Source organism: Cherax quadricarinatus, chromosome 88 (genome assembly GCF_038502225.1).
Source record: "Cherax quadricarinatus isolate ZL_2023a chromosome 88, ASM3850222v1, whole genome shotgun sequence".
Classification (NCBI taxonomy): Eukaryota; Metazoa; Arthropoda; class Malacostraca; order Decapoda; family Parastacidae; genus Cherax; species Cherax quadricarinatus.
In genome coordinates this window covers 4848120-4876100 of record NC_091379.1, presented here as the reverse complement: position 1 = coordinate 4876100, position 27981 = coordinate 4848120, and the positions used below count along the sequence as shown (strand labels likewise).

Sequence of the window (27981 nt, the reverse complement as noted above, 5' to 3'; positions counted from 1 at the left end):
AGCGAACCAGCCAGTCACACCAGCCAGCCAGGTCAGTCACACCAGCCAGCCACAGTCGGTGCAATAGGCTGTATGACCCTTGTAGGTTCACTTCTTGGTTCTGATAGTAATAATAATAAAGTCTGTGCAAGGGTTAGTTTCCATCAGGAAATGTCGACTGAAGAATGTGCTAGAGTTGGGACTTTCAGCCAGGAGGCCGGGCAGAGTGACTTGCAGCACAGTTTGGATCGTACTGACGAATCCTCTGATTTTCTATACAATACCCAAAACACCTGACTGCTGATACAACACCCAAAACACCTGACTGCCAATGCAACATCCAAAAATCACCTGATTTCTGACACAACTCCCAAAATACCTCATTTTCGACAGACCAACTAAAACACCTGTCAGCCCGAAATAATTTTCTAAGCACCTCTACCTATCTAAGATTTACATCTTACAGCTATTTAAGACTTACTTGAGGCCAGTGATGATTTCCATAGCACCATTGAAGTTGGCCATATTCCAGCATGATAAGGCCACCCTCAAGATACATGATAACACAGCCTTCCTGTCCTCGTGTGTTGGTTGAGACACTATAACATGTGTGATCCATGATGATACCTGCAGTCATATTATAATTATTATATTCAAGTTACTAGGGGGATGCTATTACATTAATTGTATGGGCAGAGTAAGTTTATTTAGGTACAGGTACATGTAACTACAGTTCCATATATTTCACAAAATTACCCACTAGGATAACCCAAAAAAAAAAAGTCAGTGGAAGTGACTTATTGTTTAAAAATTAAAAGTTAAAAAATGGCTAAGTAACTCAACTATGAGGTCTGGTCATGGACGGGGCCGCGGGGGCGCTGACCCCCGGGTCACCCTCCAGGTGCAGGACAACCACTGTGAAAAAACAGTGAACTTCAAAGCACTTTCGTGATTATGTGAGAAATCACGAAAGTCCTTAGAAGTTCACAATTTTTTCGTAGTGGTTGTTTTGCATATTGTGATATCACCTGTTTATTGTGATCTTATTGCACCCTCCAGGTATACTCCAGGTAACGTACCTCCTTGAACCTCTTAGTGAGGTGAGCCACAGTGGCAGTGTTAGAGTTGGAGTACTGGTCGGGCCTGGCTCGGGGTCTCAAGTCACTGGTAACGTGACGGATGTAAGCGATGGGTGGTACTTGGTAATATAGTTCGTACTCCACCTCCGTCAGTCTGAGGGCCACTTCCTCCGGAAAGTGGAGGAGTTTCTGGAGGCCCTCCAGTTCGTCGGAGTACAGCATACCCATCTCCGCTCCGTGACGCACCAGTTCCGTGCCTGTGGACAAATAAAATGGCTCTACACAGCTTGCTGTAGTTCATTCCCGTGGGAGATGTGAACTTCACTCCTTCCACTGTCACCAACACATTCAAGCCGGATGGACTGATCCCCTCAAACTACTGCTTCACGTCTTTCACTGTCTCCAGTATTGACTGGTGAAGCCACTGGCTGGCAAAGCGTTTCCACAATAAAGATACCCAGGTGTTGTACAAGTGTCTTATTCATCTATCTTTACTCTTGGATTGATGAATTACACAATGTGTAACATCTGGGTATCTTGTAGATGTTTCGCCCCCCAGAGGCTTTATCAGTGCATCACACAGACGTAATGTGAAGAAGAAACAAGTACAATACCTTGACTGGAACAATACACAAATAACCGTACACAGGAGAAGCTTATGACGACGTTTCGGTCCGACTTGGACTTGTAAATGGTCTAAGTCGGACCGGAACATCGTCACATAGGAATGTGAGGGTTATTGTGTAGACATAATACAAAAACGGTACAAAATATATACAGCCTAGGAGCAGGTAGGCTTGAGGTAGTCTCCAAGTAGGCCTCCGGACGAAGCCAAGGGAAGCCTCACCTGTCCTGTGTGAGGTGAGGTGAGCCTGGTCAGGGGTGGTGAAGGGTAGTGGGTCCTCACTCTGCAGGATGGCCCACAGTGCACGACCCAGGTCAGTCATGCTGTTGCTGGACACGACACTGAAGGTCCAGTTGGTACCACGGAACTCCAGCACCAGACGGTCATGCGACCTCCCGCCGCCCGTTCTCCACTAAGGAAAGAACATAAGAATGGAGGAACACTGCAGAAGGCCTACTGGCCTATTATAATGGTATGTAACACTGAAAAAAATTATGAATAAGACCACTGGCGGACCTACATTTTTGGGGCCCTTTTTATACAGTAGACCCAGAATTTTTAAGTAATGTGGACTTCAGGGCCCCGAACCCCTCCGGGATCAGGGGCCCTGAAACTTAAGCTTCATTAGTTTCATAATAGATCCCCCCCTGAATAAGACGCAGGTGCATTACTGACACCTAGTTAACAGGTACACCACTAACACCTAGCTAACAGCAGGGGACTAACCACTTCAAGGCTGAGGGACTGACCACCCCAAACACACTACTTCAAGGCTGAGGGACTGACCACCACAAACACACTACTTCAAGGCTGAGGGACTGACCACCCCAAACACACTACTTCAAGGCTGATGGACTGACCACCCCAAACACACTATTTCAAGACTGAGGGACTGACCACCTCAAACACACTACTTCAAGGCTGATGGACTGACCACCCCAAACACACTACTTCAAGACTGAGGGACTGACCACCCCAAACACACTACTTCAAGGCTGAGGGACTGACCACCTCAAACACACTACTTCAAAGCTGATGGACTGACCACCCCAAACACACTACTTCAAGACTGAGGGACTGACCACCCCAAACACACTACTTCAAGGCTGAGGGACTGACCACCCCAAACACACTACTTCAAGGCTGAGGGACTGACCACCCCAAACACACTACTTCAAGGCTGAGGGACTGACCACCCCAAACACACTACTTCAAGGCTGAGGGACTGACCACCCCAAACACACTACTTCAAGGCTGAGGGACTGACCACCCCAAACACACTACTTCAAGGCTGAGGGACTGACCACCCCAAACACACTACTTCAAGGCTGAGGGACTGGCCACCCCAAACACACTACTTCAAGGCTGAGGGACTGACCACCTCAAACACACCACTTCAAGGCTGAGGGACTGACCACCCCAAACACACTACTTCAAGGCTGAGGGACTGACCACCCCAAACACACTACTTCAAGGCTGAGGGACTGACCACCCCAAACACACTACTTCAAGGCTGAGGGACTGACCACCCCAAACACACTACTTCAAGGCTGAGGGACTGACCACCCCAAACACACTACTTCAAGGCTGATGGACTGACCACCCCAAACACACTACTTCAAGGCTGATGGACTGACCACCCCAAACACACTACTTCAAGGCTGAGGGACTGACCACCTCAAACACACTACTTCAAGGCTGAGGGACTGACCACCCCAAACACACTACTTCAAGGCTGAGGGACTGACCACCCCAAACACACTACTTCAAGGCTGAGGGACTGACCACCCCAAACACACCACTTCAAGGTTGAGGGACTGACCACCCCAAACACACTACTTCAAGGCTGATGGACTGACCACCTCAAACACACTACTTCAAGGCTGAGGGACTGACCACCCCAAACACACTACTTCAAGGTTGAGGGACTGACCACCTCAAACACACTACTTCAAGGCTGAGGGACTGACCACCCCAAACACACTACTTCAAGGTTGAGGGACTGACCACCTCAAACACACTACTTCAAGGCTGAGGGACTGACCACCCCAAACACACTACTTCAAGGTTGAGGGACTGACCACCTCAAACACACTACTTCAAGTCTGAGGGACTGACCACCCCAAACACACTACTTCAAGGTTGAGGGACTGACCACCTCAAACACACTACTTCAAGGCTGAGGGACTGACCACCCCAAACACACTACTTCAAGGCTGAGGGACTGACCACCCCAAACACACTACTTCAAGGCTGAGGGACTGACCACCCCAAACACACTACTTCAAGGCTGATGGACTGACCACCCCAAACACACTACTTCAAGGTTGAGGGACTGACCACCCCAAACACACTACTTCAAGGCTGAGGGACTGACCACCCCAAACACACTACTTTAAGGCTGAGGGACTGACCACCCCAAACACACTACTTCAAGGTTGAGGGACTGACCACCCCAAACACACTACTTCAAGGCTGAGGGACTGACCACCCCAAACACACTACTTCAAGGCTGAGGGACTGACCACCCCAAACACACTACTTCAAGGCTGAGGGACTGACCACCCCAAACACACTACTTCAAGGCTGAGGGACTAACCACCCCAAACACACTACTTCAAGGCTGAGGGACTGATTATCTCGCCTCCTGTATACAGTTCTACAGTGTTCACATTGTCCTTGATATTTTGTATTGATAAAACCACTAAATGGCGACACATCTACAAATAAAGATACCTAGATGTTGCACTTGTGTCTAATTCTTCATTAATATATTTAAAGGGGTAGAAATGGATGGATAGGGGTGTGGCGAGTCGTGTAGGGGGCGTCAAAGAAAGGGGTGTGTGGAGGGTAATCAGAGAAGGTAAAGGGGTGTGGGCGGTAGGGAAGAAAGGGGAAGCCATTAGACTATGGTGACGACCCCTTAGTGTGTCTGGGCTGGAGGGTCTATGGGTGCAAATGAGAATGGAGAGAGGGAAGGGGCGACGCCCCTACCCCCTTCCGCCGTAACTAGGGGGCGCCAGTGGTGCAGAGAATATGGTAAGGGTGCCACACACAGATGAACAGTGTAAAGAGAGAAGACAGGGGGAACTCTGGAAGAATTTCCACTGATACTCATACGTCTGGAAGTTAGAAGCAGCAGGCGCTGGAACACCGTGAGGGAAGGAGAGGGGAAATGATGGAAGGAGTGAAAGGGAGGGAAAGTAGTGAGGGAGGTAAGGGGAAGCAGGGAGAGGGGAGAAGGGCCCCTTAACTAGTTAATAGGGGCGCCTGGGACACGATACACTGATTACATTCTCAATCTTAGTGAAAGAGGTGATTAAGATAGGAGAATGTAAGGTAGAGAGAGAGAGAGAGAGAGAGAGAGAGAGAGAGAGAGAGAGAGAGAGAGAGAGAGAGAGAGAGAGAGAGAGAGGAAGGGGACAAGCGGAGAGAATAAGGCAACCGAGAATGAGAAATACGAGATAAACAGGTTAATGGAGGCTTTAAAGGCACTCCACTACACGAGGGTCACTAAGACTCCACCTAACCTCTTCATCTCCACACAAGAATACTTTAATACCTAAAACTGAGATCTAAGTAAATTTTCAGTATATATACACTGAAAGTATATGTACAGTTGTATAATAATAATAATAATAATAATAATAATAATAATAATAATAATAATAATAATAATAATATCTTCATTACTACCAGTACATGTACAAGGTATACAGACCACAGCTGACATCAGTGACATACTACTATATAGAAAGTCTCTTGTTATGCTGAGCATTTCCTGCAAATTGGTCAGTTTTGTTCCAGGATGCGACCCACACCAGTCCACTAACACCCAGGTACCTATTTTATAGTGATGGGTGAACATAGACAGCAGGTGACTTATGGAAAAACGTCCCTAATGTTTCCCAGTCGTACCGGAGTGACCAGGCCTCCTTAGGTCAGTGTCCCAGGATGCGACCCCACACCAGTCGACTAACACCCAGGTACCCATTTTACTGATGGGGAACATAGACAACAGGTGGAAAGAAACCGTCCAATGTTTCTACTCTGGAGTTTACCTGGAGAGTGTTTCGGGGGTCACGCCCCCGCGGCCCGGTCTGTGACCAGCCGCGGGTAATGCACGCAAACCAACGTTATCAGGAATGTTCTGAGGTGGATATAAATATATTTTGCCACATCTCACTATAATTACTAGTCCCTCTATCCAGGTTACTTGAGGTGTTTTATCTCCGTTATCACTGATGTTTACCATACATCGTTGAACTTCATATTGTTTTCTGCAGCCCACTGAAAGATTTGGTTGATGTTTTCTTCCAACTATTATTATAAATTGGATGATAAACTGATGATATTGGTGTTTATCTGGAGTTTATCTGGAGAGAGTTCCGGGGGTCAACGCCCCCGCGGCCCGGTCTATGACCAGGCCTCCTTAGGTCAGTGTGCCCCCCAGGATGCGACATTCCAACTCCGGACCTCAGCGTGTGAGCCGAGTACGCTAACCATCGAGCCGCGGGTAATTTATAAATGTTCTGAGGTGGATATAAATATATTTTGCCACATCTCACTATAATTACATTTACTTTCACTGAACATTGTGTTTTCTTCCAACTATTATTATAAATTGGATGATAAACTGATGATATTGGTGTTTATCTGGAGTTTATCTGGAGAGAGTTCCGGGGGTCAACGCCCCCGCGGCCCGGTCTGTGACCAGGCCTCCTTAGGTCAGTGTCCCAGGATGCGACCCACACCAGTCGACTAACACCCAGGTACCCATTTTACTGATGGGGAACATAGACAACAGGTGGAAAGAAACACGTCCAATGTTTCTACTCTGGCTGGGAATCGAACCCAGGCCCTCACCGTGTGAAGCGAGAGCGTTAACCACCAGGCCACCAGAGCCTGCAATTGAAGGAGCACAATAATCTTGGTCACTGGTTGTCTCTAGGCTGGAATATTGTTGTATATTAACGGCCCCTTCAAGGCAGGAGAAATTGTAGATCTGGAAAATGTACAGAGAATCTTCACTGTATATATAAACTCAAATATCTAAATTACTGAGAATGCTTGAAATCCCTCGACCGGTACTCCTTGGAACGCAGGCGAGAAAGATACATCATAATCTGCACCTGGCAGATACTGAAGGGATTCATCCCAAATATCCACACTGAAATACCCAGTGTACTCCCTATACACTGGTATCCCAGTGTACTCCCTATACACTGGTATCCCAGTGTACTCACTATACACTGGTATCCCAGTGTACTCCCTATACACTGGTATCCCAGTGTACTCCCTATACACTGGTATCCCAGTGTACTCACTATACACTGGTATCCCAGTGTACTCCCTATACACTGGTATCCCAGTGTACTCACTATACACTGGTATCCCAGTGTACTCACTATACACTGGTATCCCAGTGTACTCACTATACACTGGTATCCCAGTGTACTCACTATACACTGGTATCCCAGTGTACTCACTATACACTAGTATCCCAGTGTATTCACTATACACTGGTATCCCAGTGTATTCACTATACACTGGTATCCCAGTGTATTCACTATACACTGGTATCCCAGTGTATTCACTATACACTGGTATCCCAGTGTACTCCCTATACACTGGTATCCCAGTGTATTCACTATACACTGGTATCCCAGTGTATTCACTATACACTGGTATCCCAGTGTACTCCCTATACACTGGTATCCCAGTGTATTCACTATACACTGGTATCCCAGTAAGTGTGTAGGAACCAAGACAAGCGTAGCTGTCTTCAATAGCAACATAACAATCTCCCCAAGTTAGTACCTGATCAGCCAGGCTGTGGTTCCTACGCTGGATTACAGGCTGATAGAACCAACAGCCTAGTTGATCTGGCCAACAACCAGGAGGACTGGTCTGGGACCAGAGGGATCAGTGACCCCTTGAAGAGACCTCAGGTAACCTACAGGTAATTCTTTGGATCAAGAGCCCTTCAACGTGATGGGAAGATACATTACTCCCAGAAGGACCAGTCAAGATTTGAAAAATAGTCTCGATAAGATAAAAATTAAGATAATTACCCTCGGGTTACCTTGTTATTAAGGTAATTACTGGCCATCAAGATAATTTGCATCATCACAACAATGCAATTATATCGATAGATATAATAATTTGGATGTTGTTAGGTAATGCCTATCTACTATACCAGGATCATTAAGACTGTTACCTGCACACCACCAGTCACTACACCAGGATCATTAAGACTGTTACCTGTACACCACCAGTCACTACACCAGGATCATTAAGACTGTTACCTGTACACCACCAGTCACTACACCAGGATCATTAAGACTGTTACCTGTACACCACCAGTCACTACACCAGGATCATTAAGACTGTTACCTGTACACCACCAGTCACTACACGAGGATCATTAAGACTGTTACCTGTACACCACCAGTCACTACACCAGGATCATTAAGACTGTTACCTGTACACCACCAGTCACTACACCAGGATCATTAAGACTGTTACCTGTACACCACCAGTCACTACACCAGGATCATTAAGACTGTTACCTGTACACCACCAGTCACTACACCAGGGTCATTAAGACTGTTACCTGTACACCACCAGTCACTACACCAGGATCATTAAGACTGTTACCTGTACACCACCAGTCACTACACGAGGATCATTAAGACTGTTACCTGTACACCACCAGTCACTACACCAGGATCATTAAGACTGTTACCTGTACACCACCAGTCACTACACCAGGATCATTAAGACTGTTACCTGTACACCACCAGTCACTACACCAGGATCATTAAGACTGCTACCTGTACACCACCAGTCACTACACCAGGATCATTAAGACTGTTACCTGTACACCACCAGTAACTACACCAGGATCATTAAGACTGTTACCTGCACACCACCAGTCACTACACCAGGGTCATTAAGACTGTTACCTGTACACCACCAGTAACTACACCAGGATCATTAAGACTGTTACCTGTACACCACCAGTCACTACACCAGGGTCATTAAGACTGTTACCTGTACACCACCAGTCACTACACCAGGATCATTAAGACTGTTACCTGTACACCACCAGTCACTACACGAGGATCATTAAGACTGTTACCTGTACACCACCAGTCACTACACCAGGATCATTAAGACTGTTACCTGTACACCACCAGTCACTACACGAGGATCATTAAGACTGTTACCTGTACACCACCAGTCACTACACCAGGATCATTAAGACTGTTACCTGTACACCACCAGTCACTACACCAGGATCATTAAGACTGTTACCTGTACACCACCAGTCACTACACCAGGATCATTAAGACTGTTACCTGTACACCACCAGTCACTACACCAGGATCATTAAGACTGCTACCTGCACACCACCAGTCACTACACCAGGATCATTAAGACTGTTACCTGTACACCACCAGTCACTACACCAGGATCATTAAGACTGTTACCTGTACACCACCAGTCACTACACGAGGATCATTAAGACTGTTACCTGTACACCACCAGTCACTACACCAGGATCATTAAGACTGTTACCTGTACACCACCAGTCACTACACCAGGATCATTAAGACTGTTACCTGTACACCACCAGTCACTACACGAGGATCATTAAGACTGTTACCTGTACACCACCAGTCACTACACCAGGATCATTAAGACTGTTACCTGTACACCACCAGTCACTACACCAGGATCATTAAGACTGCTACCTGTACACCACCAGTCACTACACGAGGATCATTAAGACTGTTGCCTGCACACCACCAGTCACTACACCAGGATCATTAAGACTGTTACCTGTACACCACCAGTCACTACACCAGGATCATTAAGACTGCTACCTGTACACCACCAGTCACTACACCAGGATCATTAAGACTGTTGCCTGTACACCACCAGTCACTACACCAGGATCATTAAGACTGTTACCTGTACACCACCAGTCACTACACCAGGATCATTAAGACTGTTACCTGTACACCACCAGTCACTACACCAGGATCATTAAGACTGCTACCTGCACACCACCAGTCACTACACCAGGGTCATTAAGACTGTTACCTGTACACCACCAGTCACTACACCAGGATCATTAAGACTGTTACCTGTACACCACCAGTCACTACACCAGGATCATTAAGACTGCTACCTGTACACCACCAGTCACTACACCAGGATCATTAAGACTGTTACCTGTACACCACCAGTCACTACACCAGGATCATTAAGACTGTTGCCTGTACACCACCAGTCACTACACCAGGATCATTAAGACTGTTACCTGTACACCACCAGTCACTACACCAGGATCATTAAGACTGTTACCTGTACACCACCAGTCACTACACCAGGATCATTAAGACTGCTACCTGCACACCACCAGTCACTACACCAGGGTCATTAAGACTGTTGCCTGTACACCACCAGTCACTACACCAGGATCATTAAGACTGTTACCTGTACACCACCAGTCACTACACCAGGGTCATTAAGACTGTTACCTGTACACCACCAGTCACTACACCAGGGTCATTAAGACTGTTACCTGTACACCACCAGTCACTACACCAGGGTCATTAAGACTGCTACCTGTACACCACCAGTCACTACACCAGGGTCATTAAGACTGCTACCTGTACACCACCAGTCACTACACCAGGGTCATTAAGACTGTTACCTGTACACCACCAGTCACTACACCAGGGTCATTAAGACTGTTACCTGTACACCACCAGTCACTACACCAGGGTCATTAAGACTGTTACCTGTACACCACCAGTCACTACACCAGGATCATTAAGACTGTTACCTGTACACCACCAGTCACTACACCAGGGTCATTAAGACTGTTACCTGTACACCACCAGTCACTACACCAGGATCATTAAGACTGTTACCTGTACACCACCAGTCACTACACCAGGATCATTAAGACTGCTACCTGTACACCACCAGTCACTACACCAGGATCATTAAGACTGCTACCTGTACACCACCAGTCACTACACCAGGATCATTAAGACTGTTACCTGTACACCACCAGTCACTACACCAGGATCATTAAGACTGTTACCTGTACACCACCAGTCACTACACCAGGATCATTAAGACTGTTACCTGTACACCACCAGTCACTACACCAGGGTCATTAAGACTGTTACCTGTACACCACCAGTCACTACACCAGGGTCATTAAGACTGTTACCTGTACACCACCAGTCACTACACCAGGATCATTAAGACTGTTACCTGTACACCACCAGTCACTACACCAGGGTCATTAAGACTGTTACCTGCACACCACCAGTCACTACACCAGGATCATTAAGACTGCTACCTGTACACCACCAGTCACTACACCAGGATCATTAAGACTGTTACCTGTACACCACCAGTCACTACACCAGGATCATTAAGACTGTTACCTGTACACCACCAGTCACTACACCAGGATCATTAAGACTGTTACATGTACACCACCAGTCACTACACCAGGGTCATTAAGACTGTTACCTGTACACCACCAGTCACTACACCAGGGTCATTAAGACTGTTACCTGTATACCACCAGTCACTACACCAGGATCATTAAGACTGTTACCTGTACACCACCAGTCACTACACCAGGATCATTAAGACTGTTACCTGTACACCACCAGTCACTACACCAGGATCATTAAGACTTCTACCTGTACACCACCAGTCACTACACCAGGGTCATTAAGACTGTTACCTGTACACCACCAGTCACTACACCAGGATCATTAAGACTTCTACCTGTACACCACCAGTCACTACACCAGGGTCATTAAGACTGCTACCTGTACACCACCAGTCACTACACCAGGATCATTAAGACTGTTACCTGTACACCACCAGTCACTACACCAGGGTCATTAAGACTGCTACCTGTACACCACCAGTCACTACACCAGGATCATTAAGACTGTTACCTGTACACCACCAGTCACTACACCAGGATCATTAAGACTGTTACCTGTACACCACCAGTCACTACACCAGGGTCATTAAGACTGCTACCTGTACACTACCAGTCACTACACCAGGATCATTAAGACTGCTACCTGTACACCACCAGTCACTACACCAGAATCATTAAGACTGTTACCTGTACACCACCAGTCACTACACCAGGATCATTAAGACTGTCACCTGTACACCACCAGTCACTACACCAGGGTCATTAAGACTGTTACCTGTACACCACCAGTCACTACACCAGGGTCATTAAGACTGCTACCTGTACACTACCAGTCACTACACCAGGATCATTAAGACTGCTACCTGTACACCACCAGTCACTACACCAGAATCATTAAGACTGTTACCTGTACACCACCAGTCACTACACAAGGGTCATTAAGACTGCTACCTGTACACCACCAGTCACTACACCAGAATCATTAAGACTGTTACCTGTACACCACCAGTCACTACACCAGGGTCATTAAGACTGTTACCTGTACACCACCAGTCACTACACCAGGATCATTAAGACTGCTACCTGTACACCACCAGTCACTACACCAGGATCATTAAGACTGCTACCTGTACACCACCAGTCACTACACCAGGGTCATTAAGACTGCTACCTGTACACCACCAGTCACTACACCAGGATCATTAAGACTGTTACCTGTACACCACCAGTCACTACACCAGGATCATTAAGACTGTTACCTGTACACCACCAGTCACTACACCAGGATCATTAAGACTGCTACCTGCACACCACCAGTCACTACACCAGGGTCATTAAGACTGTTACCTGTACACCACCAGTCACTACAACAGGATCATTAAGACTGCTACCTGTACACCACCAGTCACTACACCAGGATCATTAAGACTGCTACCTGTACACCACCAGTCACTACACCAGGATCATTAAGACTGTTACCTGCACACCACCAGTCACTACACCAGGATCATTAAGACTGTTACCTGTACACCATCAGTCACTACACCAGGATCATTAAGACTGCTACCTGTACACCACCAGTCACTACATCAGGGTCATTAAGACTGCTACCTGTACACCACCAGTCACTACACCAGGATCATTAAGACTTCTACCTGTACACCACCAGTCACTACACCAGGGTCATTAAGACTGCTACCTGTACACCACCAGTCACTACACCAGGATCATTAAGACTGTTACCTGTACACCACCAGTCACTACACCAGGGTCATTAAGACTGCTACCTGTACACTACCAGTCACTACACCAGGATCATTAAGACTGCTACCTGTACACCACCAGTCACTACACCAGGGTCATTAAGACTGCTACCTGTACACCACCAGTCACTACACCAGAATCATTAAGACTGTTACCTGTACACCACCAGTCACTACACCAGGATCATTAAGACTGTTACCTGTATACCACCAGTCACTACACCAGGATCATTAAGACTGCTACCTGTACACCACCAGTCACTACACCAGGATCATTAAGACTGTTACCTGTACACCACCAGTCACTACACCAGGATCATTAAGACTGCTACCTGTACACCACCAGTCACTACACCAGGATCATTAAGACTGTTACCTGTACACCACCAGTCACTACACCAGGATAATTAAGACTGTTACCTGTACACCACCAGTCACTACACCAGGATCATTAAGACTGCTACCTGTACACCACCAGTCACTACACCAGGATCATTAAGACTGTTACCTGTACACCACCAGTCACTACACCAGGGTCATTAAGACTGTTACCTGTACACCACCAGTCACTACACCAGGGTCATTAAGACTGTTACCTGTACACCACCAGTCACTACACCAGGATCATTAAGACTGTTACCTGTACACCACCAGTCACTACACCAGGGTCATTAAGACTGTTACCTGTACACCACCAGTCACTACACCAGGATCATTAAGACTGTTACCTGCACACCACCAGTCACTACACCAGGGTCATTAAGACTGTTACCTGTACACCACCAGTCACTACACCAGGGTCATTAAGACTGTTACCTGTACACCACCAGTCACTACACCAGGGTCATTAAGACTGTTACCTGTACACCACCAGTCACTACACCAGGGTCATTAAGACTGTTACCTGTACACCACCAGTCACTACACCAGGGTCATTAAGACTGTTACCTGTACACCACCAGTCACTACACCAGGGTCATTAAGACTGTTACCTGTACACCACCAGTCACTACACCAGGATCATTAAGACTGTTACCTGCACACCACCAGTCACTACACCAGGGTCATTAAGACTGTTACCTGTACACCACCAGTCACTACACCAGGACCATTAAGACTGCTACCTGCACACCACCAGTCACTACACCAGGGTCATTAAGACTGTTACCTGTACACCACCAGTCACTACACCAGGATCATTAAGACTGCTACCTGTACACCACCAGTCACTACACCAGGATCATTAAGACTGTTACCTGTACACCACCAGTCACTACACCAGGATCATTAAGACTGTTACCTGTACACCACCAGTCACTACACCAGGGTCATTAAGACTGTTACCTGTACACCACCAGTCACTACACCAGGATCATTAAGACTGTTACCTGTACACCACCAGTCACTACACCAGGATCATTAAGACTGTTACCTGCACACCACCAGTCACTACACCAGGATCATTAAGACTGTTACCTGTACACCACCAGTCACTACACCAGGGTCATTAAGACTGTTACCTGTACACCACCAGTCACTACACCAGGGTCATTAAGACTGTTACCTGTACACCACCAGTCACTACACCAGGATCATTAAGACTGTTACCTGTACACCACCAGTCACTACACCAGGGTCATTAAGACTGTTACCTGTACACCACCAGTCACTACACCAGGGTCATTAAGACTGTTACCTGTACACCACCAGTCACTACACCAGGGTCATTAAGACTGTTACCTGTACACCACCAGTCACTACACCAGGGTCATTAAGACTGTTACCTGTACACCACCAGTCACTACACCAGGGTCATTAAGACTGTTACCTGTACACCACCAGTCACTACACCAGGGTCATTAAGACTGTTACCTGTACACCACCAGTCACTACACCAGGGTCATTAAGACTGCTACCTGTACACCACCAGTCACTACACCAGGGTCATTAAGACTGTTACCTGTACACCACCAGTCACTACACCAGGGTCATTAAGACTGTTACCTGCACACCACCAGTCACTACACCAGGATCATTAAGACTGTTACCTGTACACCACCAGTCACTACACCAGGATCATTAAGACTGTTACCTGTACACCACCAGTCACTACACCAGGGTCATTAAGACTGCTACCTGTACACCACCAGTCATTACACCAGGATCATTAAGACTGTTACCTGTACACCACCAGTCACTACACCAGGATCATTAAGACTGTTACCTGTACACCACCAGTCACTACACCAGGATCATTAAGACTGCTACCTGTACACCACCAGTCACTACACCAGGATCATTAAGACTGTTACCTGTACACCACCAGTCACTACACCAGGGTCATTAAGACTGTTACCTGCACACCACCAGTCACTACACCAGGATCATTAAGACTGTTACCTGTACACCACCAGTCACTACACCAGGATCATTAAGACTGCTACCTGTACACCACCAGTCACTACACCAGGATCATTAAGACTGTTACCTGTACACCACCAGTCACTACACCAGGATCATTAAGACTGTTACCTGTACACCACCAGTCACTACACCAGGATCATTAAGACTGTTACCTGTACACCACCAGTCACTACACCAGGATCATTAAGACTGCTACCTGCACACCACCAGTCACTACACCAGGATCATTAAGACTGCTACCTGCACACCACCAGTCACTACACCAGGATCATTAAGACTGCTACCTGCACACCACCAGTCACTACACCAGGGTCATTAAGACTGCTACCTGTACACCACCAGTCACTACACCAGGATCATTAAGACTGTTACCTGTACACCACCAGTCACTACACCAGGATCATTAAGACTGCTACCTGCACACCACCAGTCACTACACCAGGATCATTAAGACTGCTACCTGCACACCACCAGTCACTACACCAGGATCATTAAGACTGTTACCTGTACACCACCAGTCACTACACCAGGATCATTAAGACTGTTACCTGTACACCACCAGTCACTACACCAGGATCATTAAGACTGCTACCTGCACACCACCAGTCACTACACCAGGATCATTAAGACTGCTACCTGCACACCACCAGTCACTACACCAGGATCATTAAGACTGCTACCTGCACACCACCAGTCACTACACCAGGGTCATTAAGACTGCTACCTGTACACCACCAGTCACTACACCAGGATCATTAAGACTGTTACCTGTACACCACCAGTCACTACACCAGGATCATTAAGACTGTTACCTGTACACCACCAGTCACTACACCAGGATCATTAAGACTGCTACCTGTACACCACCAGTCACTACACCAGGGTCATTAAGACTGTTACCTGTACACCACCAGTCACTACACCAGGGTCATTAAGACTGTTACCTGTACACCACCAGTCACTACACCAGGGTCATTAAGACTGTTACCTGTACACCACCAGTCACTACACCAGGATCATTAAGACTGTTACCTGCACACCACCAGTCACTACACCAGGGTCATTAAGACTGTTACCTGTACACCACCAGTCACTACACCAGGATCATTAAGACTGTTACCTGTACACCACCAGTCACTACACCAGGATCATTAAGACTGTTACCTGTACACCACCAGTCACTACACCAGGATCATTAAGACTGTTACCTGTACACCACCAGTCACTACACCAGGATCATTAAGACTGTTACCTGTATACCACCAGTCACTACACCAGGATCATTAAGACTGTTACCTGTACACCACCAGTCACTACACCAGGATCATTAAGACTGCTACCTGTACACCACCAGTCACTACACCAGGATCATTAAGACTGCTACCTGTACACCACCAGTCACTACACCAGGATCATTAAGACTGCTACCTGTACACCACCAGTCACTACACCAGGGTCATTAAGACTGTTACCTGTACACCACCAGTCACTACACCAGGATCATTAAGACTGCTACCTGTACACCACCAGTCACTACACCAGGATCATTAAGACTGCTACCTGTACACCACCAGTCACTACACCAGGATCATTAAGACTGCTACCTGTACACCACCAGTCACTACACCAGGGTCATTAAGACTGTTACCTGTACACCACCAGTCACTACACCAGGATCATTAAGACTGTTACCTGTACACCACCAGTCACTACACCAGGATCATTAAGACTGCTACCTGTACACCACCAGTCACTACACCAGGATCATTAAGACTGCTACCTGTACACCACCAGTCACTACACCAGGATCATTAAGACTGTTACCTGCACACCACCAGTCACTACACCAGGATCATTAAGACTGTTACCTGTACACCATCAGTCACTACACCAGGATCATTAAGACTGCTACCTGTACACCACCAGTCACTACATCAGGGTCATTAAGACTGCTACCTGTACACCACCAGTCACTACACCAGGATCATTAAGACTTCTGCCTGTACACCACCAGTCACTACACCAGGGTCATTAAGACTGCTACCTGTACACCACCAGTCACTACACCAGGATCATTAAGACTGTTACCTGTACACCACCAGTCACTACACCAGGGTCATTAAGACTGCTACCTGTACACTACCAGTCACTACACCAGGATCATTAAGACTGCTACCTGTACACCACCAGTCACTACACCAGGGTCATTAAGACTGCTACCTGTACACCACCAGTCACTACACCAGAATCATTAAGACTGTTACCTGTACACCACCAGTCACTACACCAGGATCATTAAGACTGTTACCTGTATACCACCAGTCACTACACCAGGATCATTAAGACTGCTACCTGTACACCACCAGTCACTACACCAGGATCATTAAGACTGTTACCTGTACACCACCAGTCACTACACCAGGATCATTAAGACTGCTACCTGTACACCACCAGTCACTACACCAGGATCATTAAGACTGTTACCTGTACACCACCAGTCACTACACCAGGATAATTAAGACTGTTACCTGTACACCACCAGTCACTACACCAGGATCATTAAGACTGCTACCTGTACACCACCAGTCACTACACCAGGATCATTAAGACTGTTACCTGTACACCACCAGTCACTACACCAGGATCATTAAGACTGTTACCTGTACACCACCAGTCACTACACCAGGGTCATTAAGACTGTTACCTGTACACCACCAGTCACTACACCAGGGTCATTAAGACTGTTACCTGTACACCACCAGTCACTACACCAGGATCATTAAGACTGTTACCTGTACACCACCAGTCACTACACCAGGGTCATTAAGACTGTTACCTGTACACCACCAGTCACTACACCAGGATCATTAAGACTGTTACCTGCACACCACCAGTCACTACACCAGGGTCATTAAGACTGTTACCTGTACACCACCAGTCACTACACCAGGGTCATTAAGACTGTTACCTGTACACCACCAGTCACTACACCAGGGTCATTAAGACTGTTACCTGTACACCACCAGTCACTACACCAGGGTCATTAAGACTGTTACCTGTACACCACCAGTCACTACACCAGGGTCATTAAGACTGTTACCTGTACACCACCAGTCACTACACCAGGGTCATTAAGACTGTTACCTGTACACCACCAGTCACTACACCAGGATCATTAAGACTGTTACCTGCACACCACCAGTCACTACACCAGGGTCATTAAGACTGTTACCTGTACACCACCAGTCACTACACCAGGGTCATTAAGACTGTTACCTGTACACCACCAGTCACTACACCAGGGTCATTAAGACTGTTACCTGTACACCACCAGTCACTACACCAGGATCATTAAGACTGTTACCTGCACACCACCAGTCACTACACCAGGGTCATTAAGACTGTTACCTGCACACCACCAGTCACTACACCAGGGTCATTAAGACTGTTACCTGTACACCACCAGTCACTACACCAGGATCATTAAGACTGTTACCTGCACACCACCAGTCACTACACGAGGATCATTAAGACTGTTACCTGCACACCACCAGTCACTACACCAGGGTCATTAAGACTGTTACCTGTACACCACCAGTCACTACACCAGGACCATTAAGACTGCTACCTGCACACCACCAGTCACTACACCAGGGTCATTAAGACTGTTACCTGTACACCACCAGTCACTACACCAGGATCATTAAGACTGCTACCTGTACACCACCAGTCACTACACCAGGATCATTAAGACTGTTACCTGTACACCACCAGTCACTACACCAGGATCATTAAGACTGTTACCTGTACACCACCAGTCACTACACCAGGGTCATTAAGACTGTTACCTGTACACCACCAGTCACTACACCAGGATCATTAAGACTGTTACCTGTACACCACCAGTCACTACACCAGGATCATTAAGACTGTTACCTGCACACCACCAGTCACTACACCAGGATCATTAAGACTGTTACCTGTACACCACCAGTCACTACACCAGGGTCATTAAGACTGTTACCTGTACACCACCAGTCACTACACCAGGGTCATTAAGACTGTTACCTGTACACCACCAGTCACTACACCAGGATCATTAAGACTGTTACCTGTACACCACCAGTCACTACACCAGGGTCATTAAGACTGTTACCTGTACACCACCAGTCACTACACCAGGGTCATTAAGACTGTTACCTGTACACCACCAGTCACTACACCAGGGTCATTAAGACTGTTACCTGTACACCACCAGTCACTACACCAGGGTCATTAAGACTGTTACCTGTACACCACCAGTCACTACACCAGGGTCATTAAGACTGTTACCTGTACACCACCAGTCACTACACCAGGGTCATTAAGACTGTTACCTGTACACCACCAGTCACTACACCAGGGTCATTAAGACTGCTACCTGTACACCACCAGTCACTACACCAGGGTCATTAAGACTGTTACCTGTACACCACCAGTCACTACACCAGGGTCATTAAGACTGTTACCTGCACACCACCAGTCACTACACCAGGATCATTAAGACTGTTACCTGTACACCACCAGTCACTACACCAGGATCATTAAGACTGTTACCTGTACACCACCAGTCACTACACCAGGGTCATTAAGACTGCTACCTGTACACCACCAGTCACTACACCAGGATCATTAAGACTGTTACCTGTACACCACCAGTCACTACACCAGGATCATTAAGACTGTTACCTGTACACCACCAGTCACTACACCAGGATCATTAAGACTGCTACCTGTACACCACCAGTCACTACACCAGGATCATTAAGACTATTACCTGTACACCACCAGTCACTACACCAGGGTCATTAAGACTGTTACCTGCACACCACCAGTCACTACACCAGGATCATTAAGACTGTTACCTGTACACCACCAGTCACTACACCAGGATCATTAAGACTGCTACCTGTACACCACCAGTCACTACACCAGGATCATTAAGACTGTTACCTGTACACCACCAGTCACTACACCAGGATCATTAAGACTGTTACCTGTACACCACCAGTCACTACACCAGGATCATTAAGACTGTTACCTGTACACCACCAGTCACTACACCAGGATCATTAAGACTGCTACCTGCACACCACCAGTCACTACACCAGGATCATTAAGACTGCTACCTGCACACCACCAGTCACTACACCAGGATCATTAAGACTGCTACCTGCACACCACCAGTCACTACACCAGGGTCATTAAGACTGCTACCTGTACACCACCAGTCACTACACCAGGATCATTAAGACTGTTACCTGTACACCACCAGTCACTACACTAGGATCATTAAGACTGCTACCTGCACACCACCAGTCACTACACCAGGATCATTAAGACTGCTACCTGTACACCACCAGTCACTACACCAGGATCATTAAGACTGCTACCTGCACACCACCAGTCACTACACCAGGATCATTAAGACTGCTACCTGCACACCACCAGTCACTACACCAGGATCATTAAGACTGCTACCTGCACACCACCAGTCACTACACCAGGATCATTAAGACTGCTACCTGCACACCACCAGTCACTACACCAGGGTCATTAAGACTGCTACCTGTACACCACCAGTCACTACACCAGGATCATTAAGACTGTTACCTGTACACCACCAGTCACTACACCAGGATCATTAAGACTGTTACCTGTACACCACCAGTCACTACACCAGGATCATTAAGACTGCTACCTGTACACCACCAGTCACTACACCAGGGTCATTAAGACTGTTACCTGTACACCACCAGTCACTACACCAGGGTCATTAAGACTGTTACCTGTACACCACCAGTCACTACACCAGGGTCATTAAGACTGTTACCTGTACACCACCAGTCACTACACCAGGATCATTAAGACTGTTACCTGCACACCACCAGTCACTACACCAGGGTCATTAAGACTGTTACCTGTACACCACCAGTCACTACACCAGGATCATTAAGACTGTTACCTGTACATCACCAGTCACTACACCAGGATCATTAAGACTGTTACCTGTACACCACCAGTAACTACACCAGGATCATTAAGACTGTTACCTGTACACCACCAGTCACTACACCAGGATCATTAAGACTGTTACCTGTATACCACCAGTCACTACACCATGATCATTAAGACTGTTACCTGTACACCACCAGTCACTACACCATGATCATTAAGACTGCTACCTGTACACCACCAGTCACTACACCAGGATCATTAAGACTGCTACCTGTACACCACCAGTCACTACACCAGGATCATTAAGACTGCTACCTGTACACCACCAGTCACTACACCAGGGTCATTAAGACTGTTACCTGTACACCACCAGTCACTACACCAGGATCATTAAGACTGCTACCTGTACACCACCAGTCACTACACCAGGATCATTAAGACTGTTACCTGTACACCACCAGTCACTACACCAGGATCATTAAGACTGTTACCTGTACACCACCAGTCACTACACCAGGATCATTAAGACTGTTACCTGTACACCACCAGTCACTACACCAGGATCATTAAGACTGTTACCTGTACACCACCAGTCACTACACCAGGGTCATTAAGACTGTTACCTGTACACCACCAGTCACTACACCAGGGTCATTAAGACTGTTACCTGTACACCACCAGTCACTACACCAGGATCATTAAGACTGCTACCTGTACACCACCAGTCACTACACCAGGATCATTAAGACTGCTACCTGTACACCACCAGTCACTACACCAGGATCATTAAGACTGTTACCTGTACACCACCAGTCACTACACCAGGGTCATTAAGACTGTTACCTGTACACCACCAGTCACTACACCAGGATCATTAAGACTGTTACCTGTATACCACCAGTCACTACACCAGGATCATTAAGACTGTTACCTGTACACCACCAGTCACTACACCAGGGTCATTAAGACTGCTACCTGTACACCACCAGTCACTACACCAGGATCATTAAGACTGTTACCTGTACACCACCAGTCACTACACCAGGGTCATTAAGACTGCTACCTGTACACCACCAGTCACTACACCAGGATCATTAAGACTGTTACCTGTACACCACCAGTCACTACACCAGGATCATTAAGACTGCTACCTGTACACCACCAGTCACTACACCAGGGTCATTAAGACTGCTACCTGTACACCACCAGTCACTACACCAGGATCATTAAGACTGTTACCTGCACACCACCAGTCACTACACCAGGATCATTAAGACTGTTACCTGTACACCACCAGTCACTACACCAGGATCATTAAGACTGTTACCTGCACACCACCAGTCACTACACCAGGATCATTAAGACTGTTACCTGTACACCACCAGTCACTACACCAGGATCATTAAGACTGTTACCTGTACACCACCAGTCACTACACCAGGGTCATTAAGACTGCTACCTGTACACCACCAGTCACTACACCAGGGTCATTAAGACTGTTACCTGCACACCACCAGTCACTACACCAGGATCATTAAGACTGTTACCTGTACACCACCAGTCACTACACCAGGATCATTAAGACTGTTACCTGTACACCACCAGTCACTACATCAGGATCATTAAGACTGTTACCTGTACACCACCAGTCACTACACCAGGGTCATTAAGACTGTTACCTGTACACCACCAGTCACTACACCAGGATCATTAAGACTGCTACCTGTACACCACCAGTCACTACACCAGGATCATTAAGACTGCTACCTGTACACCACCAGTCACTACACCAGGATCATTAAGACTGTTACCTGTACACCACCAGTCACTACACCAGGATCATTAAGACTGTTACCTGTACACCATCAGTCACTACACCAGGATCATTAAGACTGTTACCTGTACACCACCAGTCACTACACCAGGATCATTAAGACTGTTACCTGTACACCATCAGTCACTACACCAGGGTCATTAAGACTGTTACCTGTACACCACCAGTCACTACACCAGGATCATTAAGACTGTGCAGTAACCAGACATTATCCTTTAACACCTAAGAGTTAATATCTTGGAATATATACCACTCAGGTGGTATATATATTCCAGATGGTTCATGTTGGTGAAGATCATGTATGTAAGAAAGGTACCATCTGTGTAAGTGAACCCCAGATAGAGTGCCAGCTGTGTATTGAACCCTTAACAAGAGAGATCATTGGTATTAACTCACTTGTAGAAGGTCATGGGTACTCTGAGCCTTGGCCAGTATTTTGGTCTTGGTGTCCAGTAGAACAATGTTATTAGCGCCGATACCAAGCAGTCTGGAGGTCTGTGGGAGACAGTTATTGTAAATACCAGCTTTACAATATTCTCTTAACAATCACTGATACCAGTCTTACAATACACTCTTAACAATCACTGATACAGTTTTACAATACTCTCTTAACAATCACTGATACCAGTCTTACAATACACTCTTAACAATCACTGACACAAGTCTTACAATACTCTCTTAACAATCACTGATACCAGTCTTACAATGCTCTCTTAACAATCACTGATACCAGTCTTACAATACACTCTTAACAATCACTGACACCAGTCTTACAATACTCTCTTAACAATCACTGACACCAGTCTTACAATACTCTCTTAACAATCACTGATACCAGTCTTACAATACACTCTTAACAATCACTGACACCAGTCTTACAATACTCTCTTAACAATCACTGACACCAGTCTTACAATACTCTCTTAACAATCACTGACACCAGTCTTACAATACTCTCTTAACTATCACTGACACCAGTCTTACAATACTCTCTTAACAATCACTGATACCAGTCTTACAATACTCTTTTAACAGTCACTGATACCAGTCTTACAAAACTCTCTTAACAATCACTGATACCAGTCTTACAATACTCTCTTAACAATCACTGATACCAGTCTTACAATACTATCTTAACAATCACTGATACCAGTCTTACAATACTCTTTTAACAGTCACTGATACCAGTCTTACAATACTCTCTTAACTATCACTGACACCAGTCTTACAATACTCTCTTAACAATCATTGATACCAGTCTTACAATACACTCTTAACAATCACTGACACCAGTCTTACAATACTAACTTAACAATCACTGATACCAGTCTTACAATACTAACTTAACAATCACTGATACCAGTCTTACAATATACTCTTAACAATCACTGACACCAGTCTTACAATACTCTCTTAACAATCACTGATACCAGTCTTACAATACTCTTTTAACAGTCACTGATACCAGTCTTACAAAACTCTCTTAACAATCACTGATACCAGTCTTACAATACTCTTTTAACAGTCACTGATACCAGTCTTACAATACTCTCTTAACAATCACTGATACCAGTCTTACAATACTCTCTTAACAATCACTGATACCAGTCTTACAATACTCTCTTAACAATCACTGATACCAGTCTTACAATACTCTCTTAACAATCACTAATACCAGTCTTACAATACTCTCTTAACAATCACTAATACCAGTCTTACAATACTCTCTTAACAATCACTAATACCAGTCTTACAATACACTCTTAACAATCACTGATACCAGTCTTACAAAACTCTCTTAACAATCACTGACACCAGTCTTACAATACTAACTTAACAATCACTAATACCAGTCTTACAATACACTCTTAACAATCACTGATACCAGTCTTACAAAACTCTCTTAACAATCACTGACACCAGTCTTACAATACTAACTTAACAATCACTAATACCAGTCTTACAATACTCTCTTAACAATCACTAATACCAGTCTTACAATACACTCTTAACAATCACTAATACCAGTCTTACAATACTCTCTTAACAATCACTAATACCAGTCTTACAATACACTCTTAACAATCACTGATACCAGTCTTACAAAACTCTCTTAACAATCACTGACACCAGTCTTACAATACTAACTTAACAGTCACTAATACCAGTCTTACAATACACTCTTAACAATCACTGATACCAGTCTTACAAAACTCTCTTAACAATCACTGACACCAGTCTTACAATACTAACTTAACAATCACTAATACCAGTCTTACAATACTCTCTTAACAATCACTAATACCAGTCTTACAATACACTCTTAACAATCACTAATACCAGTCTTACAATACTCTCTTAACAGTCACTAATACCAGTCTTACAATACACTCTTAACAATCACTAATACCAGTCTTACAATACTCTCTTAACAATCACTAATACCAGTCTTACAATACTCTCTTAACAATCACTAATACCAGTCTTACAATACTCTCTTAACAATCACTAATACCAGTCTTACAATACTCTCTTAACAATCACTAATACCAGTCTTACAATACACTCTTAACAATCACTAATACCAGTCTTACAATACTCTCTTAACAATCACTAATACCAGTCTTACAATACTCTCTTAACAATCACTAATACCAGTCTTACAATACTCTCTTAACAATCACTAATACCAGTCTTACAATACTCTCTTAACAATCACTAATACCAGTCTTACAATACACTCTTAACAATCAATAATACCAGTCTTACAATACTCTCTTAACAATCACTAATACCAGTCTTACAATACTCTCTTAACAATCACTAATACCAGTCTTACAATACTCTCTTAACAATCACTAATACCAGTCTTACAATACACTCTTAACAATCACTAATACCAGTCTTACAATACTCTCTTAACAATCACTGATACCAGTCTTACAATATTCTCTTAACAATCACTAATACCAGTCTTACAATACTCTCTTAACAATCACTAATACCAGTCTTACAATACTCTCTTAACAATCACTAATACCAGTCTTACAATACTCTCTTAACAATCACTGATACCAGTCTTACAATACTCTCTTAACAATCACTAATACCAGTCTTACAATACTCTCTTAACAATCACTAATACCAGTCTTACAATACTCTCTTAACAATCACTAATACCAGTCTTACAATACTCTCTTAACAATCACTGATACCAGTCTTACAATACTCTCTTAACAATCACTAATACCAGTCTTACAATACTCTCTTAACAATCACTAATACCAGTCTTACAATACTCTCTTAACAATCACTAATACCAGTCTTACAATACTCTCTTAACAATCACTGATACCAGTCTTACAATACTCTCTTAACAATCACTAATACCAGTCTTACAATACTCACAACATGAGGGACTGATTACCTTGCTATTATTACTACTGCTTCCACTACAATACACCTACTACCACTATTAGTAAGTTTATTCAGGTATACACAAATACAGTTACATAGATTATCATACATAGCAACATATTCAGGTATACACAAATACAGTTACATAGATCATCATACATAGCAACATATTCAGGTATACACAAATACAGTAACACAGATTATCATACACAGCAGTATATGTGTAGTCAACCAGCCAGGATAACCCACAACAAGTCAAAGGTTCTTATTTCCACTGGCGTCCTAAACCACTACTACTGCTATTATTTCTAGTATGAATACTCCTGATACTAGTAGTACTATTTCCACTGCTGGTACTACTGTTACCATGGCTACAATTACTACTACAACTCCTACTACTACAAATATCTCAACTACTATTATTACTGCTACAGATACTACTATTAGTACTACTGTTCGTACGAATACTTCTACTAATTACTACCTCTGCTACCACTACAACAACTAATACTACTACTACTACCACTACTACTACTACTACCACCACCACTACTCCTACTACTACTACTACTACCACTACTACTACTACTACTACTACTACTACTACTACTACCACCACCACTACTACTACTACTACTACTACTACTACCACTACTACTACTACTACCACCACTACTACTACTACTACTACTACTACTACTACTACTACTACTACTACTACTACTACTACTACTACTACTACCACCACCACTACTCCTACTACTACTACTACTACTACTACTACTACCACCACTACTACTACTACTACTACTACTACTACTACTACTACCACCAGCACCACTACTCCTACTACTACTACTACTACTACTACCACCACTACTACTGTTACTACTAACCTTCTTCTTGGTCTTGCCTCTGAGTAGTTCCTTAACATGGTGTAGGTTACAAGCGAAGGATGGCAGTCGTCTCACAGTCTGGATATAGAGTTTCTTAAGAGCCACCTCAGAGTCATAGAGCGGAGTGTGGAATAACTTTCTCTTCTGCTCCTGTAGAGTCAATCACAAGAGTTAGTTCAAACATCCTTGAAGAAATAGCTCTCACAGAAACTGAAATTTATTGAGTCTGTAAAAAATAGCTCTCACAGAAACTGAAATTTACTGAGTCTGTAAAAAATAGCTCTCACAGAAACTGAAATTTACTGAGTGTGGAAAAAATAGCTCTCACAGAAACTGAAATTTACTGAGTGTGGAAAAAATAGCTCTCACAGAAACTGAAATTTACTAAGTGTGGAAAAAATAGCTCTCACAGAAACTGAAATTTACTGAGTCTGTAAAAAATAGCTCTCACAGAAACTGACGTAACACTTTTTT

The 27981-nt window shown here is 45.0% G+C and overlaps 1 protein-coding gene across 3 annotated transcripts in view; it reads right to left on the bottom strand.

Moving 5' to 3' along the window:
• LOC128698544 (1-phosphatidylinositol 4,5-bisphosphate phosphodiesterase epsilon-1) overlaps positions 1 to 27981 on the bottom strand; it is a 209770-nt gene that overhangs the window by 76090 nt on the left and 105699 nt on the right. For all 3 annotated transcript variants that reach the window (XM_070103876.1, XM_070103878.1, XM_070103879.1), the window contains 5 exons: positions 27508 to 27657; positions 23591 to 23689; positions 1906 to 2095; positions 1059 to 1315; positions 461 to 606 (listed from right to left, as the gene is read on the bottom strand). In XM_070103876.1, coding sequence (XP_069959977.1) covers positions 461 to 606; positions 1059 to 1315; positions 1906 to 2095; positions 23591 to 23689; positions 27508 to 27657 — 842 coding nt within the window. The remainder of the gene's footprint in view (positions 1 to 460; positions 607 to 1058; positions 1316 to 1905; positions 2096 to 23590; positions 23690 to 27507; positions 27658 to 27981) is intronic.